This window comes from Columba livia, chromosome 1 (assembly GCF_036013475.1).
Source record: "Columba livia isolate bColLiv1 breed racing homer chromosome 1, bColLiv1.pat.W.v2, whole genome shotgun sequence".
Lineage (NCBI taxonomy): Eukaryota > Metazoa > Chordata > Aves > Columbiformes > Columbidae > Columba > Columba livia.
The window spans coordinates 182,974,173-182,990,331 of NC_088602.1; the positions used below are offsets into that span (position 1 = coordinate 182,974,173).

The 16,159-nt window shown below is 36.5% G+C and overlaps 1 protein-coding gene across 6 annotated transcripts in view; it reads right to left on the reverse strand.

Annotated features, from left to right (window-relative positions):
* The window catches only part of DOCK4 (dedicator of cytokinesis 4), a 237,762-nt gene that overhangs the window by 118,532 nt on the left and 103,071 nt on the right, over window positions 1–16,159 (reverse strand). For 5 of the 6 annotated variants that reach the window (XM_065048727.1, XM_065048725.1, XM_065048726.1 and 2 more), the window contains exons 9-12: window positions 6,991–7,072; window positions 6,333–6,393; window positions 4,291–4,423; window positions 2,681–2,769 (exon numbers count right to left, since the gene is read on the reverse strand). In XM_065048727.1, the coding sequence (XP_064904799.1) occupies window positions 2,681–2,769; window positions 4,291–4,423; window positions 6,333–6,393; window positions 6,991–7,072 (365 nt within the window). Of the gene's footprint in view, window positions 1–2,680; window positions 2,770–4,290; window positions 4,424–6,332; window positions 6,394–6,990; window positions 7,073–13,842; window positions 13,888–16,159 lie in introns of those variants that run through there. The other variant, XM_065048729.1, reaches the window with a different exon arrangement.

Sequence of the window (16,159 nt, forward strand, 5' to 3'; positions counted from 1 at the left end):
GCTACTAAATGCAGCCAAGGCCTTTTTGGCCTTTGCATTAGCAGTTTGATTTCCTACACTGAGCTACCAGGTATCCAGTGATCTGATACCTGACACCAGCTGCAAAGACTAAAGGTGAATGGGAATTTGATCCACTGCCTGCTACTCTAGTCTTTGTTTTGCTGGAAATTCATGCAGAATATACCTTTCAGTTCCCACTCTAGAAAACGATGGTAAATTATCTGTGAGACTGAGTCCTTCCATTCCTACATCCACTGAGAATAGGAAAGGGGACGAACACCCATCCCCTGCTCCTGTATGGGCTGTTTTAACAAGTAAAAGTCATTTGCCTTTATTTGATCTCTTTTAGATATATACTGAGAATAAGATGCAAGAGGATTCTGTACTTAAAAAGTGTCATGAGTTGAAACACTTTTTTGGGAGTCGGGGTTTGAATGCTATATACAAATGCTATAGTCTGGAAACATGTTTTACATGCAAGACACTGAAAGTGCATTTTGAGTTCCTTTTCAGTTTTCTCCAGAAAACTTGAAGAGGTTTGGTTGGTTGGTTTGTTTAGTTTATTTCTGTTGTTGCTGTTGTTTGGTTGGTTTTGGTTTGGTTTTGTTTTCCTGAAGAATATTAGAGATTATCTGATAGACTATTTCATAAGTGGGAGATAATCTGTGGAAACTAAAGACTTTGTGTGAAAACCCTGTGAGCTGAAAGAAACTGCATAGGACAGAATGTGAAGAGAGAACAAGCCTAAAGGACAGACAATAGTTGGAAGAATATTTGCTGTTACTTGTTTACTGTGTTTCCTTTTTTAGCTCTTTTTAACATTATGTGAAAAGGGCAAGTACTATGTAAACCAAAAATTCAAGTTTTCCTACATTTGGCTCACACTTACAACAGATCTTAAGAGAGAGAAAAGACCCATGTCTCCTGTAATGCAAGATTTTCTCATTTTTTGACAACTATAAGGTGGCAGACAAGGCTAATAAGGCTTCAGAACCAGACATTCAATACTATTACAGAAAAAGACAGCAAAGGAAAAATAAAAACTAGTGTAACAACAATATTTTCCATGAGGTGTCAGCAGAAGTATCTGAACATGTTCCTGAAGCCTTGCAAGTGGCTTTTCAAGCTGTTAAGCAATCAGGGAAGACCAAATTTCACATGTGCAATGTAAACAGCCTTTCATAGTTTATTTTTCAGTTGGTCAGTACTCAAAGTGGCATTACAGCTTGCTTCCTCCTTCCCTCTCCAACCTCCACATGTGCTACCAGAATTCTGTGCTGCCCTTTTGTCTTCGCTTCCCTCCCCCGACAACAGTTTTCAAAATCTAACTGATCTTCAATTTCTGAGCTTTAGTTTCCAGCCCCTGTAACCTCAAAAAGAAAAGGTCCCACATGTCTTTCATGTTGAATATTTGCATAATTAAGAGTATTCAAATTTATCTAGTGTCTCCTAGGACAACTGAGTATTTAACTGTGAACTCTTATTTCATGAGAATGAAACAGGGTAAGTGATGTATCACAGTGTAAGCAGGCATTGTGTGGACAGTCAGAATGACCAGAGGAATGTTGTTCTTCATTAATGTTTAACATATTTAAGAAGCCAAACATTATACTGACTCAGTAATGTGCTCTTGTATTTTCACAAGATGATTTCTGTATCTATTGCCCAATAAGATGTATGACATTCTAAACCTTAAATATATGTATATATGTGGTCACATTCTATATGTGAAAATAATAGGATTAGAACTGGTTATATTTATAACTTCATTCTTGATAAATAACAAGAGCTTTTATTTGCTTCCTGGTGATCCACTGAAGACTGTTTAACATACATTTTCAACATAATCATCATGCTTGAAATCAAGTTAAAGAAGCATGAAGTCTACTACATGAAAGGGATTACAATTATAGTACAATCTGGAAAATGAGTTCATATGACATTTTTCTATAGATCTGTTTCAACTAATTAACATTTCACAGGGACAAAACGATATCTGAGTACAAGGACAATAGACTTGGAAGCTTCCATTTCAGATTTCATTTCAAGTTTGACTGTGCCCCTGGATGAGAGCATTCAGAAAAAGTTAACAAGTAGGTATTAAAAGACAAACAAAAAAGCAAATTCCACATCTCCTATGGGTCAAACCACCATCTCACAATAACAAAGGTCAGTTGTCTCCCATTTCTTAAGACTCACCCCTGAATTTGTTTTTATGGCAGTTACAGTGACATAAGGCCTATTGGTAAGTTCTTAAATATCAACTCTGCCTCCTGCTCAGCTGGAACACAGAGCTACCAAGAGGGATGCACAGCACCCTGGCAGCTCCCAGTTCATTTATTAACTGAAGTTTAATATACGATGTCAACGGCAAATTCTATATCCCTAATGAAAATGTGAAGTAGAAATGTCAGGCAACAGAGATCAATAATTTGATCAGCTCCAACATGAGAACAGAAATCCACAGCAAATGGTAGCTCCTCAGCACAGAATAAAAGTTTGCATTACATAGTTCCTTGAAGAAAAGTCTGTGACTTTTTTTTTCTTAAAAGTGCATGTGAAAACAAAATCTATGTGAAAAAATATTTTCATAGACGTTAGTCCTTCTGAAATAGAACCACTTCATTTTCAAATTAAGAAAACACTAAGAATGCAAAGAGAAATGTGACAACTTACTCACCTGCATTAGAGCCTGTCAAGTTGTAACGTGCATTCAGCTTTTTAATGATATTTTCATGGATCTGATACCAATCACTCTCTGTGTTGCACCTAGAAAAATGATAACTATCTTAATGCTGAAACAAGAACGCAAGCTTTTCAAAGCAGCTTCACCACATATCTCTATACAAATCATCTTGTTCATGAAACTTATAACACACTAGAAGCTGGTAAAGCCCCATGAAACTGCCTGTCTCAATGGAAAGGCTGAGAGTGCTCTTACCACTTGAGAAAAGCATCATGGAAACACCTGCTTCACATGCCAAGGGTGGGAGAAAGATATGAGCAATTATGCCCAGGAACTCAGCCGTGACCAAGTTTGTCATTTGTATAGATCGACCCTTCAGCACTAAGCCACACAGAAATCTATCTTGTGACACTCAAGAGGAGACACAGGACTCAGAAACAGTCTTAGCAGACAGAAAAATCTGTGCTGTACACTTCAAAGTTATTTAAAACGGGATGTGGTCTTCAAGAGGTAGTCAGTGAAAGAGCAAATTACATTCAAAGAGCTGCTTTTCCATAAGGAAAAACTGACCATTGTTCTAAGGTTTGTTTTTCATGGTTTAGACTGGAGTTAGTCTTAGCATCAAATCTGGTTTTGAGTGATATTTCTTCTTCCATTGTTTTTGTTATTAAAAAAAAAAAGTAGGCAAGATTGAAAAAAACATAACAGGCAGACAAATCTAACAATTTGTTAAGCAACAGCAAACACGTACTTTAGTGACCTGGGAGTCTAAGTAAGAGCCAGCTCACGTGTCCACTGTCACACTAAACTGCTTTTCTGCAGCACTGATTCCAGCAACTCTAATTCAGCACAGAAGGGTAAGAGGAGAGGAAAAATGCTGCCTGAAAGATTTCTATGTCTTTAAGATTTGAGAGCTAATCCTGGGAGGGGCAGAATTTCCTCATGTGCACAACAATGTGTCCCAGGTTTACGTAGTTAGAACTGACCACTCCACAAAAACATTCTTACTATAAAGTCAAAGATCAGCAGGAAATTACATGCACTGTGTTGCTACAACTAGAAAATTGAACTTTCTTCCAATTACCATCAGCCAAAATCTACTATATTATCAATCAGTCATTTTAAAATCTATTTTCCATTTTTCATTCTCCAGCACTAACTGCCTTTTACATTTTTGCTATTCCCATTATAGAATTGCTTTATTTCACAAAAAGATAGTCTGCCTGCTTTTTTCTGTAGTTATGAAGTACTTCCACTGTCTGCCTAGACAGTACAGAGCATTTCAACAAGTCTTAAAAGCACTTTATGCAGGCATGAAAAGAGAGCAAGCTCTTATAAGGATGTGGAAAATACACAGAGATCTAAAATGATGCAACCTTTATCTTTCAGATTATCCCACTTTATAAACATGTCTGTAGAATTAGCCAAAATTTCCAAACTGTGACCAAAAAAAAAAAAAATTACAACTAAAATTACAAGAGCTACTACACTTTTCTGAACATAACAAGCTACAGCTGTTTACTCACACTGCATTTAACACCACTGCTTCTGTTGCAAACTGACTATAAGATACTTATAAAAATTAAGAAAAAAGCATTCCTTACATGTATACTTTTAAAACGAGGTCATCTTTAGAATCTCCTGCCAGCAAATCTGCAATACTGAGGACTGCACAGCCAAAGGGCCGTCTATATTGTACGTTGCAGGCATTTTTCTTTTCTCCAGCTCCCATCCGTCCTGCCAAAAAGAAAAAAACCACACATATTTGATACATAATCCAGGGAACTGTCTCTCATAAAACCACACAAGAGAGGCAGAGAGGAATCCAGCTTAGTATGGTGACAGGTTTGAGTAGATGATGTCAAGTATATTCATCGCAAATCTGGTCCATCTTGATCCTACGTTAGGATAACAAGTCCACTACATATGTGGTGATCTTGAAAGGTCTCAGAGCAGAGGTTCTGCTCCTCTTCTTATGAATTCCACTCAAACATCATTTTCTGATAGAAGCAATAGTACACTCATGACATCACCAGATTAAGTTTAGAGGTCAGGCACAGTGGAGTGTTCAACATTTGCTGTCCAATAAGAATTCTCACACTGTGGTTGTTGCCACTCAAGGTTTATACAAGAGATGTTGTGACTGAGCCTTTCCAATTCAGTAATCAACTGGTGCTTCCAAACAGGCAACTGGCTAGCAAGGGGATAATCAACCAGCTGCAGAAAAATCAGGTAGAGATGAAACACAGGAAGGAAAGATGACAAAGGGCAGAAGAACAATTTATCATAAGGAAAGAAAGATGGCATCCTAGGAAAACAGATTTGAAACAGAATATTTTTCCTAGTCCTTTCTTTTTCATACAAATACAATTGATCCATCTTATAGCTGTGCTCCTGGCATTCGAAACTGCCCTCTTTCTCACCATTTCATTCAATTGTGCACTGGCAGCTATGTACCTTTCCCACCAAGTCTTAACGTCTGACAAGAGAAGTCTATGGTTACAGTCGCTGCCTCCTCCAAATATTGCTATGCATCACAGCAGCTAGAAAAGTAATTGTTCATTTTCACACCTCGCAGCATATAAATCTTATTTTAACTTTTTAATATTGCGTTCATTTATAAACTTGACTGAAAATCTATTTGAAAACTATACAGTAGGAAAAATTCTACTCCTTATTCTTCTTTAAAGCATTCATTCTTCCCAAATATACTTGCATTACAGAGTTTACCATACTTTTCCCCAATCCTTGCCAATAAAACCAAACCACAATATTTTGATATTCTGTTGAAACACTGAAACAGCATGAAAATGCAAGGAAAAATTATTCCTCAAAGCTGTAAAATAGTGTTTACTTTGTAACAAGTTGTTTCTGAACTTAGCACAAGTTAGAGCCACTACATTTCAAACCAAAATACCTTTCAAAAATAGGAAGAAAAGTTATATTTAGTACTGCACTGATACAACTATAGAGGCACTTTACAGAGAAAACAATATCTATAAGACAACAGAAACAGACCTGAAGATTGTTGTTTTACATCAGTACAATCCAGAGGATAACTTCTTAAAATAAACACCTAACACAAACGTCCACTTTTCTTCTCTTCCACTTTGTTCTAAAGGATTTGGTATCTGCTTATAGCATTGTGGATCAAAATTATTATAAGACTTGCTCAACTTGCTTCCATCTCCTCCTTTTAAAGGGTTCAAGGAGAAAACAATTAATCTGAACAATTTCAGATTTACCAATTAGGTACATTAAATTTCCAGGTAAGTTTTTCTATGAACAAAAGGTGCTTGAAATTATTCTCTTTGGGACAAGAATGGACTTTCCAATGACAACTCCATCATCTTAAGACAGTTCATATTTTACACTTTTATTTTGCTTTATTATAGTAACAAAATGTCCTGCATCTAAACTCAGCAGTACACTTGAAAAATAAAACAAAACAATGCTGAGATATCCAAAGCAATTTTTCCATCAAAACCCAGGCATTTTCTTTTCAAAAAAATTATTCAGAGGCCTAGCTAATCTAACAAATCCCAAAGCTAACCCCAAGCAGTTTTCTTTTGTTTACTGTCATATAACAACAATGTTAACAAGTGTAACAAATGCAAGTTATCTACTCACAGATGATTACACCTACCTATTCGGATAATGTGCACAGTGATATAGATGTCCTTCCTGAGTTCACTGCTACCCAAATCCTGTGTGAGATCAGAACCTCATTATTTCTGACTCCTGCTTAAAATGTGACATTCAAAGAGATCTTTACACACTTCTTTCAATGTCTAGTGACAGTGATAAAGGAACAGTGAGTTCATTAATAGAATACTGACAAATTATGCCTTTAACACTTTAAATTGGTGGTGATGCACTCAAACCAACTGTTCTAAAATATCATGGGTTACAATATGCTGTAATGCAATAAAATCAGTGGGAGGACACTCGCTGCATGCCTTAAACCACAGCAAAGCATTTGTGCAATTCCTAATATTCTGAAAGTACAGAGCGTGCTACATAAACAATCTTTTGGGTGTAAAATGCACAAGGAGGAAAATTAACTGGTCCTTGTTGCAAGGGGAAACACTGGCACATACACCCACGTGAAAGTTGAGGAGAGTGTCCACTTATCACCAGAAAACATTCAGCTTGAGTGTTCTAGCAACACACTTTAACCAGCCTTTTAAATTGATGTTCATAGCAATGTAAAAACTTAAGAGAGCAGTTCCAAGTGAACCACAGAATAATAATGTAATTCAACTTCTATTTTCCAACAAAGATTAAGATTAGGAAGAACTCACCACAAAGAGAGAACAGTGTCTTTCAGGCTTTTCTGGACATTTTGGCAAACCATTTCTATTCAGTCTTAAAAAAAATCTTTCACTGTAAGAAAACAAATATGACAGATATGTTGAACAACATTGCAGCAAAATATATTGCATTTTGATCTTATTTCTAGATGTAACCTTCCTCAAGATATAAAAGAATTAAACAATTTATTTCTAAAAGTCTCAACTGTATCAATAAAAAAGAAAAAAGGAGACTAGTGAAGGGTGTTGATTTACTTAATCATCTAAAAAATTACTGAAAGCTCAATACAAAATAGAAGAGTGGTTGTCATTTAGAAGAATGATTTTGAATATCCTGCTACAAAGAGAGGTGCAAGCAATAAAATCCATTTATCCCAGAACTGAAATTAGATGTGTCTCATTTTGGTATTTATTCTTGCTAAACAAATGTCAACATTGCCATGCTTGTATTCAATCAACATTATTGTTCATGGATAGGCAGGTGATCTTAAGGGACATTTTTCCTACTTAACTTTATCAAAATCTCTCACTAGAGTACACCAATTTCAGCATTCTTATAAGAGTCCTGGAAGTTCCAGCACAGCAAACTTCATTTTTGGAATTCTGTTTTGCCACCTACTGTGGGGTGTTAAGTGCTTCAGCTGATATAAGTACTAATACAGCTAGTAAGCAGACGCAGAGAGTTCTTGTTTGAGAATAGAAGAGGTTATAAGACCACATTGAAAGCAAAATTGCTTTTTGAAACAGTCCTATTTGACAGTAGGTCCATTATGGGTCTCATCTAATCTCTGAGCAAACTAAGCCATTCAGGCATGTTAAGTCTATGAAAAAAGGAACTGCCCATGCTTTGGATAATTTTCTCCAAGATACAGCCTCACAGGAAATGTAACGATAGGACAAGGGGTAATCATCATATTTCTGCAGGGAGATAATGTGGAAGATGGGAAAAGAAAAGAATTTGCAACTGTTATATATGTCTCTTTCCACCCTTTCACCCCCAGCCAGCTGGCCATTTGAGTCTGGATGCTCTTTTATGCCCAAATCAGAAACAAAATTGCCAAAGTGCAACTAGGTTTTTCTCTTCTGCTTATCCCTGAGGCTAAACATGGTTTAGCTCTGCTCTACACCATCCAAAGCTTTTCAAAATACCACTGGAAAATCACTAGGAGTATGCTGGATAAGGTCCAATTCAATAAAGACTAATTCAATCTTTATTACAGCAGCATTTGCCTTGTAGAAAATCTGGATTGATCACAGAACGATTCACAGAATCATTCTCATTGAAAGGGACCTGAAAAGGCCTCTAAATCCAACCTCCTGCCCAAAGCAGGGTCAGCCGCAGGGCAGATTAGCTTGCTCAGAGCTTTAGCCATTCAGATCTTGAAAACCTTCATGTTATGGAGACCATGCAGCCACTCTGGAAAATCCTTTTCACTAAATGTCCTCATTTTTTTCCGTATGTCCAGAGGGACCTTCTCTTGTTCCAATTTATATCCCTTGTCTCTCGTTATCCCACCATACACCATCGATCCTTTTGTAGGTACAGGCAGGTGACTTAGCTCTCCTCAAAACAGCTTCTTCTCCCCCCAAAGCCTCAGCCAGACCTCCCAGGGCAAGAGCTCCAGTCCACAAACAACGTGAGGCCTTCTGCTGAACTCACTTCAGTTCAGTAATACTGATCTTGTACTGGAGGACCGAAAGCTGGCATGGTCTAACCAACACTGAGCAGAAGGGGATAATCGCTTCCCTTAAGCAACTGGCTATGTTCTTGTTGATGGTGCCCAGAACACTGTTACACTCAAGAGCACATTTCTTAAGAGCTTCATCTGGCAAATACTTTATTCTTTTTTATGTGCCAGCTATCCAGGCTGAACATACAAACACTCGGACTTTTTCACTGTTATTCTTTGAAAACATTAGTCCAATCCTTAGCTATGCAGCTTCTTTATCAGATGGCATAAAAGGCAGAACCTAAGAATAGTAGAGTTGAACTCAAATACCTCAAAGTGCATGAAAAAGCTATTTTCTGAGGAACATTCATGTTTTATGATACAGTCAACTTCTGCAGCTTAGGTCTCCATGGAAACTTTAAAATGGAGTTTTAAAGACTGTTTATGTGAGTATATTTTTACAGAGAAACAAGCTGATATTTTGCTGTTGATTTAAAAATGGTTTTCAAAATAATTCTGCCCTTTCATTTCGATTTAGCTCATTTGCAATACTGGAAAATACAGTAAAAAAAAAAAAAGTGCAGAGCTTTGTCTCACACCAAGTTATTGTACATCAAGCAAGAATGATTATTTATATTACCAAAGCAGCTAAAGCTTTAGGACTCCACTATGTTGGGCACCATGCAAAACTGAATAAAGAGAAAAAGACTCTGTTCCAGCAGTAACAATACAGCTCCTGTGCACTGAAGCATGCAATGCTTTGGGGTGCATCAATACAAATTTGGCCAATAAAAGGCGATTCTGAATTTCACCACTTTATCCTCAGTCTGTAGAACTATTTAAAAATAATACATCATCATTTCACTGCATCTTTTGTCTTTGAAGCAACCACTAGACATGTCAAATGGTATCTTTCTTTGAACCAACAAGAAACTGGCTTGCTGTGGATAACCTATCTTCACAGTTTACTTATGAACTGCAAATACTGAATTTAACTGCGAGTGTATTCTGTATTTATAGAAGCTTACATTCTGCAGAAACAAAGGCATATCTTTTGAAAGCTTCCTACTCCCTATCCACTATGATATGAAAATTTCAAGCTCTGCTTACACTCACAGACCATGAGATTATGATTCACAACACAATTAAAAGCCAAGGACTCCTGTCATGCCACAAAGAAATGCACCGATTGCAGCAGACATGTAATGGTTATGCAGATCTGATTTCCTCATTTGAATTTGAAATTTTGTTTGACTGAAGCATAGGATGCAGTAGCAATGAAAAAGGCAAACTGAAAACAATAAATAATAAAAAAAATATTAATCCTTTTGCAGTGCTTTGGTACTTTTTTTTTTTTTGCTTGAAACATATCACAGCACCAGTTACGGCTTAGATTAAAACAGTTATCTTCCAACATTACCAACAGACTTGCAAGATTATGAGAAAAAATGGCAGTGTTATTTCTAAGTACAGAGAGCATGTGCATTTATACAGCATTTCAAAGATTTCTATAGAGACAAACAGGTTAGAAAATGCTTGAGGAAAGCAAACAGCCTTCCTAAAGCAAAACAGAGACAGAATCCCCAAGATCTGAAAGCTTGGCTTCAAAGAGCAGCAAAAACTCCAGGGCTAGTATCTCACTGCACAGCAATCTTCTCAGCAGTCAGTTACACATACGTACATATGGCAAATACACACAGCGGTACCCCAAAGCAGAAATACCTTTCCTTTGTATTAAGATTATTTGATTCTAGTTCAGACTGCGATGAATTTTTTATGAGCACAAATCTCACCACTTAAACATGCTCTACACATTTAAACTCTGCTGTCTTCCTACTGAAAATAAGGAAATAACTAATGCTGGAGAGATTAATTTAAGAAGGTCAACAAGGGATTTTTGTACTGTAACTTCCTATGTATTAGCGAAGTAACAATGTGTTCCAAATCTGCAGGCTTAACGCACACATTTAAAAGAAACATGGCCACAAACTGTTCTATTTTCATAAGTGACCCCTATTTCCTTAGTATTAGCAGGAAAATGTTACCAGTCACATGTTACCAGTCTAGACAGATTGCTTGTTCTATGATTTATAAACACACTATCAAAAAAGAACCAGACAGATTTATACCACATGGCATATTCTTGTGCTAAAGCTATATCATCAAATAGTTCTCAGTCTAGCTTCACTTTCAGACATCTTTATAAATTCTCTCTACCTAAATATAAGTTACAGTAATTTCTAAAGCAAATAATGAGAAACAATAAGAGAACACAGCTCAAGTGTATCACATTCCAGAACTCCATTAATGGACGTTCATTAAGAACTTGAATCTGAATTGACTTCATTTACAGCTAAAGGCTCATTGACTTCATAAAACCAAGTTCAGATGCAAAATATTACCCTCATACCTAGTGGTGAAATGTAGAGAAACGTACTACAACATGTCATATGTTAATTAAATAATAAAGCCTTAAAAATACATTCTTAATCAGAGAAAAATATGACTTAGCAGTACAAGCTGTTCCACAGTAAGTCAGCCCCTGTATTTTAACTCTGTTAGGCACTTATGAAAACCATACCTAAATTTCTAACTGTAAAATAAAATAGCAATGAGCAAAGGGGGAGGAAAAAAAGGAAGATAGTACTATAAAAATAGATTGCAGTCAATTTCAGATAAAGATCAAAGCATTAACACTGACAAAAATAAATCAAACAGAACGATATTATGATGTTATACTGAAGCTTATCCTCCTGTCTCCTCACCATGTTGACAACATGGAGGATGGAGAAGAAAAACATTTTCTGATACAGGCTTTATACTTTGGAGCCCAATTTTTATGAACATATCTTACATTGTTTTGGATATTTGCATCTTCATTTTAACTGAGAAGCAGTGTTACACATTTCTCGGAAAGAATAACAAGTTACTTAGGAAACATTAATTTTAACTTCTTTTTCATGAGGTACCACAAGAGCCAAAATATGACAATATGGTTTCAAAAGACAGCAGGCTGGATTGTATCAGCAGGCATTTACAGCTAAAGAAACAACAAGCACCAGAAGCTGGAGCTCTCAGTAATAGTGAGCTTACTCTGCCACCACAGATCAACATTTTGCAGCACAGCATTATCAGTGCACAGACCTACAGATACGTTAAGCTGAATTACAGTCTTGATTATTATCCTAGTCATTGACTGAAGTAACAGCACGGATACAAGCCGATTTGCTGTATCTCTCTCCAAAGATAGAAATTGAACTTGAAGAGAGCAAGTGGAATTGTGTAAAAAATGAAGGGAAACAAAAGCATTTAAGAAAATCCCCTCCCTCCAACACCACCTGGGCTCCTATTTATTCAACACCATTTAGGGGTTTGCAAAGAGCAAGTCTGTCTCCTTTAGTGCCCAAACCTTGTGGCAGCAGTAAGTGTGACTGCACCGTTTTCTCCATTAGATGATCTGTAAAGCCACCAGAAAACCACTAGTGTTGAATATATGTCATTCATTACCTAAATCTGTCAGAAACATGCCATTTCTGGTGCACATATCCGTATTCTAATACCACATTCCTTTCTGAACATAACCATCTAAGCTCCACCAGATACAAGACAGGTCACACCCCTTGCAGCGCTTTCATCATGGCAATCAAAACCAATTATTTCTCCTGTTGCTTTCCAGTTTTTACAATATGAACGAAGAGGGTTATTTGTTAAAGCACACGAGAGACTTAACGGATACCACAGGTTCCTCTTGCTTGGGTTGGTTAGTTTGCTTTAAAAAAAGCATCTGTGTACACAAGATCAGAGCAAGGATCTACACAAGCTAGCACAACCCTTACTCCAACAACGGCAAGTACATCATGTTTGAGAAAGAATCTTTTAAACAGTAGATAGGTAGGTACGTTTGTTTCACTGAATGTGGGTTTTTGTGAGAGAAACTGAGCTACATTATGAAATACAACTGATTTCTAACATACTCTCAACACCTGGGAATACCATATCTGTACTTGTTGATTTGAGGGCATTTGAAAGACATGATTAAAACCAGGCTCTGTCTTCCCATAAAATATAAAATCAAAACATTTCGAAAGAATTTTCTTGCTAAACTACAATTGTGCGTTTTTTTAGAAACTCATTCCTACCATATCTACTTCATTTTACTTATCCACAAACGTGGTTATTTTGCTGCAAATTCACATGCAGCAGCTCCTGTACAAATGCTGAACAGGCCAGTCTGGGCAGTCAGGCCAATGCAAATGGGCTTGTTGAAATGCCAACTCTGCAAAAAATACTTGGAACACTACCCTGAAGCAAAATGTTATTCTCTTGCTATTCAAGAACGGCCAGTATTTAAAGAGCAATTAATCAAAAATGTCTCATTAATGACAGCAAATTACACGGCACTGCACAAAGTCAGATTAAATGAACGATTATTAAAAAGTATTATTAAAACATCTAGAGCCTCTTAAAGCCAGGACAAACCCTTTTGATCACCTGGCAACGAAGGGCAATATAAATCTGCAGAAAATACATTTATTACTACTATAAGGCCAAAACGTTTGAGGACGCAGCTGTGCCAAACATTCTTTCATACACATTCTTCCCACTACATAAATCATATCTGCTTATACTGTTGAAAAGGATTTAAAACTAAGCAACAAAAAAAAATAATTATTTGTGATGACTAAATAAAATACAATTTTGCTATTGATATCTGAAAGATGAAAAAAATTCAAATATTTATAGGTACCAGGGAGAATAAGGACAGAGCTACAAAAATATTTGTAAGATACCAGCTTACTGATTTTGAAGTTTCTCATTGGTCATGGTATGTTCCTGTGAAGAGTTTCTAAATCGAGAACATGAGTTTTCAGGCCAAAACCAGAGTCAGATATATATATATATAGATAGATAGATAGATAGATAAATAGATAAATAAATAAATAAATAAATATCTTCCTCCTGTAAGGTAACTAGCCAGAATATTCATGGAGTACCTATGAGGCTCAAGTTCCAATGTTCGATTAGTGCATGTTGAATACTTTATGGATCCAGCTAGTAGTTACAGTAAGCATGTCATTTACTTTATTTTCAAAACTCTCTTGTTTTGTAAAACAACAAATGGAAATGCAATTAATAGGGCACACCGAGTGGGCCAGCACTTTAGTGTTCTTACCTCTGATGTGGAGGAACTCCAGAGCAGGCAGTTCAAGTCAGAATTCTCAAGGAAAAAGTATTATTCACTTGAGGCACGTCCTTCACATTTCCAGACTTACTGGGACCAAGAAATAACTTTTTTGTTAATCTCCTCTGATGACTCCTACTCCAGAATTTCTCCTCATCTAGGATCCAAGCAGAGAAGCCCTATGACTTTTACTGCTTCACTACTCATGCCAAGAAAAGGCTGACTGACTATATATGTCCTGACTATATTCCTGCACGTAGGAATCTTTCTGCTCACATGAATAACTGGAAAAAATGAGGCATGTTTTCTGAAGGGAACCTTTCAAAGTTTCTGGAATTTCAGGCTTCTCTTTTAAGCTACTCTTTATAACCCTGTATTTATTTCCAATTACAATCACATCAAATACATTCTTGTCCATAAGGGCAAATTATCATGTGCTTTGTCTTAAACAAAACTAATAATGAAACAATTAAGCCTGCTTATTTATTGTGTACATATATATATATAAAAATATAAAGGATGACATAAATAAATAAAAAATTAGCAACCACATTCACAAATGTACATACCATGCTACTCATCTAAAGAGGTATTTTTGTTCCAAATGTGTAAAGGATTGTTAATAGAGCAGTGACTGCTCTCTTGCCAAAGTGGCCTTTACATTTCATTTGAGGTGTTTCAACCCCCCTGCTAAAGTAAGGACTACCTACTGAATGAATAGGAAGTAAATAAAACCAGGCTGGTTTTGGTTTACCTTTTCCTAAGGAGGGACAAAAGAGAGTAAAAAGTGACTGATCCAAAACAGATGACTCTTAAAATAAGAGTCTGCTAGGCAGAAAAGCCAAAACGTTTCATCTCTCCTGCATCTATGAGGTATAGTTATATATGCATTGATTTTGTGTAATTTGCTGTGGTACAGTTTTAATACTGTGCAACATGAGATATTTTTGTGCACACTGCACAGGAAATTGAAAGTAACACTGAGCCACCCTGTGCAGTGATCCAGTGGAAATGCAGATTATGCTTTTGTGGAAATATTATAAAGGAAAGGTAACCCTGAACTAGTTCATTGCTTCTGGTTCCCATGGATTGCTCGCTCTTACCAGAAACCCTGCAAGCTCCTTTAGCTCAAATCCCTGCCCTGCGTAGCAGGCACATCTGTATGCAGAAAGTCAGGATTCAAGACTACTTCCAGACAAAAAGCATCCACAGAATCATCCATGGATAATGTGAAGTATCCGAGTACTAAATTCCAAGAAACAGCATTAATAAAGGTTACACAAATTTAAAAAACTAGTATTTCAGGGGAAAAGTCAGAGTAGACTGTCACCTAATGATAGATTAAAAATTATATGGAGCACTTAGATTGAGTATAGTAGCTAATATAGCATTGTACTGAGCACACTTTCAGATACACACATTTTTTCTTCACAAAAATTCTATGTTGCTGAAAAACTAAAATAAAGTCTAGTCTGAACTCTGCCTCTCTAGTCAGCATTCACTCCTCCCAGCAATCCTATGCTATTGAAATCAGGTAACTTAGTCTGAGACGCAGTTAAAATATATCCTTAGACAACTGGAAAACACACACTTTTTTCCTGAGAATGATATTCATTCTCATAGATAATGGTAGAAACAAACCCCTCTCTTTATGCAGAGTTATTTATTAATCAAGTCTCTTAATTTCCATGGCATTCAGAAACACAAATATTAAATATTGAACAATCATATATTCTACATACAGGAGCAAAAAATCTGAACATCAACTTATGTGTGTGCATGTATGCGCGTAGATAAAAACTCATTCTATCACTCAGTCCAGCTTTTGTATCTGAAATACATTGCACCATTTAAAATTATTTCCAAATTTAGTTTTAAAGTGCCCTACCAACCATTACCAAACTTAATTCATTCTCTGCTTTAACTTTAGAATGAAATAAAGAATCAAGAGCCTGGAAAGGACATGGAAAGGAAGAACACACACATACTGTACACAACAAAATCAGCCCAAAATAACATTTCTAGCATGAAACACATGCTTGATAATCCTGATATGAAAAGAATCTTAAAGAAGTTGAAATTAGTTAGCAAGTGTTTCTCAACCAAAATTTCTTGACCAAGTTGATAAACTTCTACAATGAAATGACTGGCCTGGTAGATGAGAGAAGTGGACAGTGTCTATCTGGACCTCAGTAAGGCCTTTGACATTGTCTCCCATAAATCCTCCCAGAGAAGCTGTTGATGTACGGGCTCAATGCACAGACAGCAAGGTAGCTTGAAAACTGCCTGAATATCTGGACCCAGATGG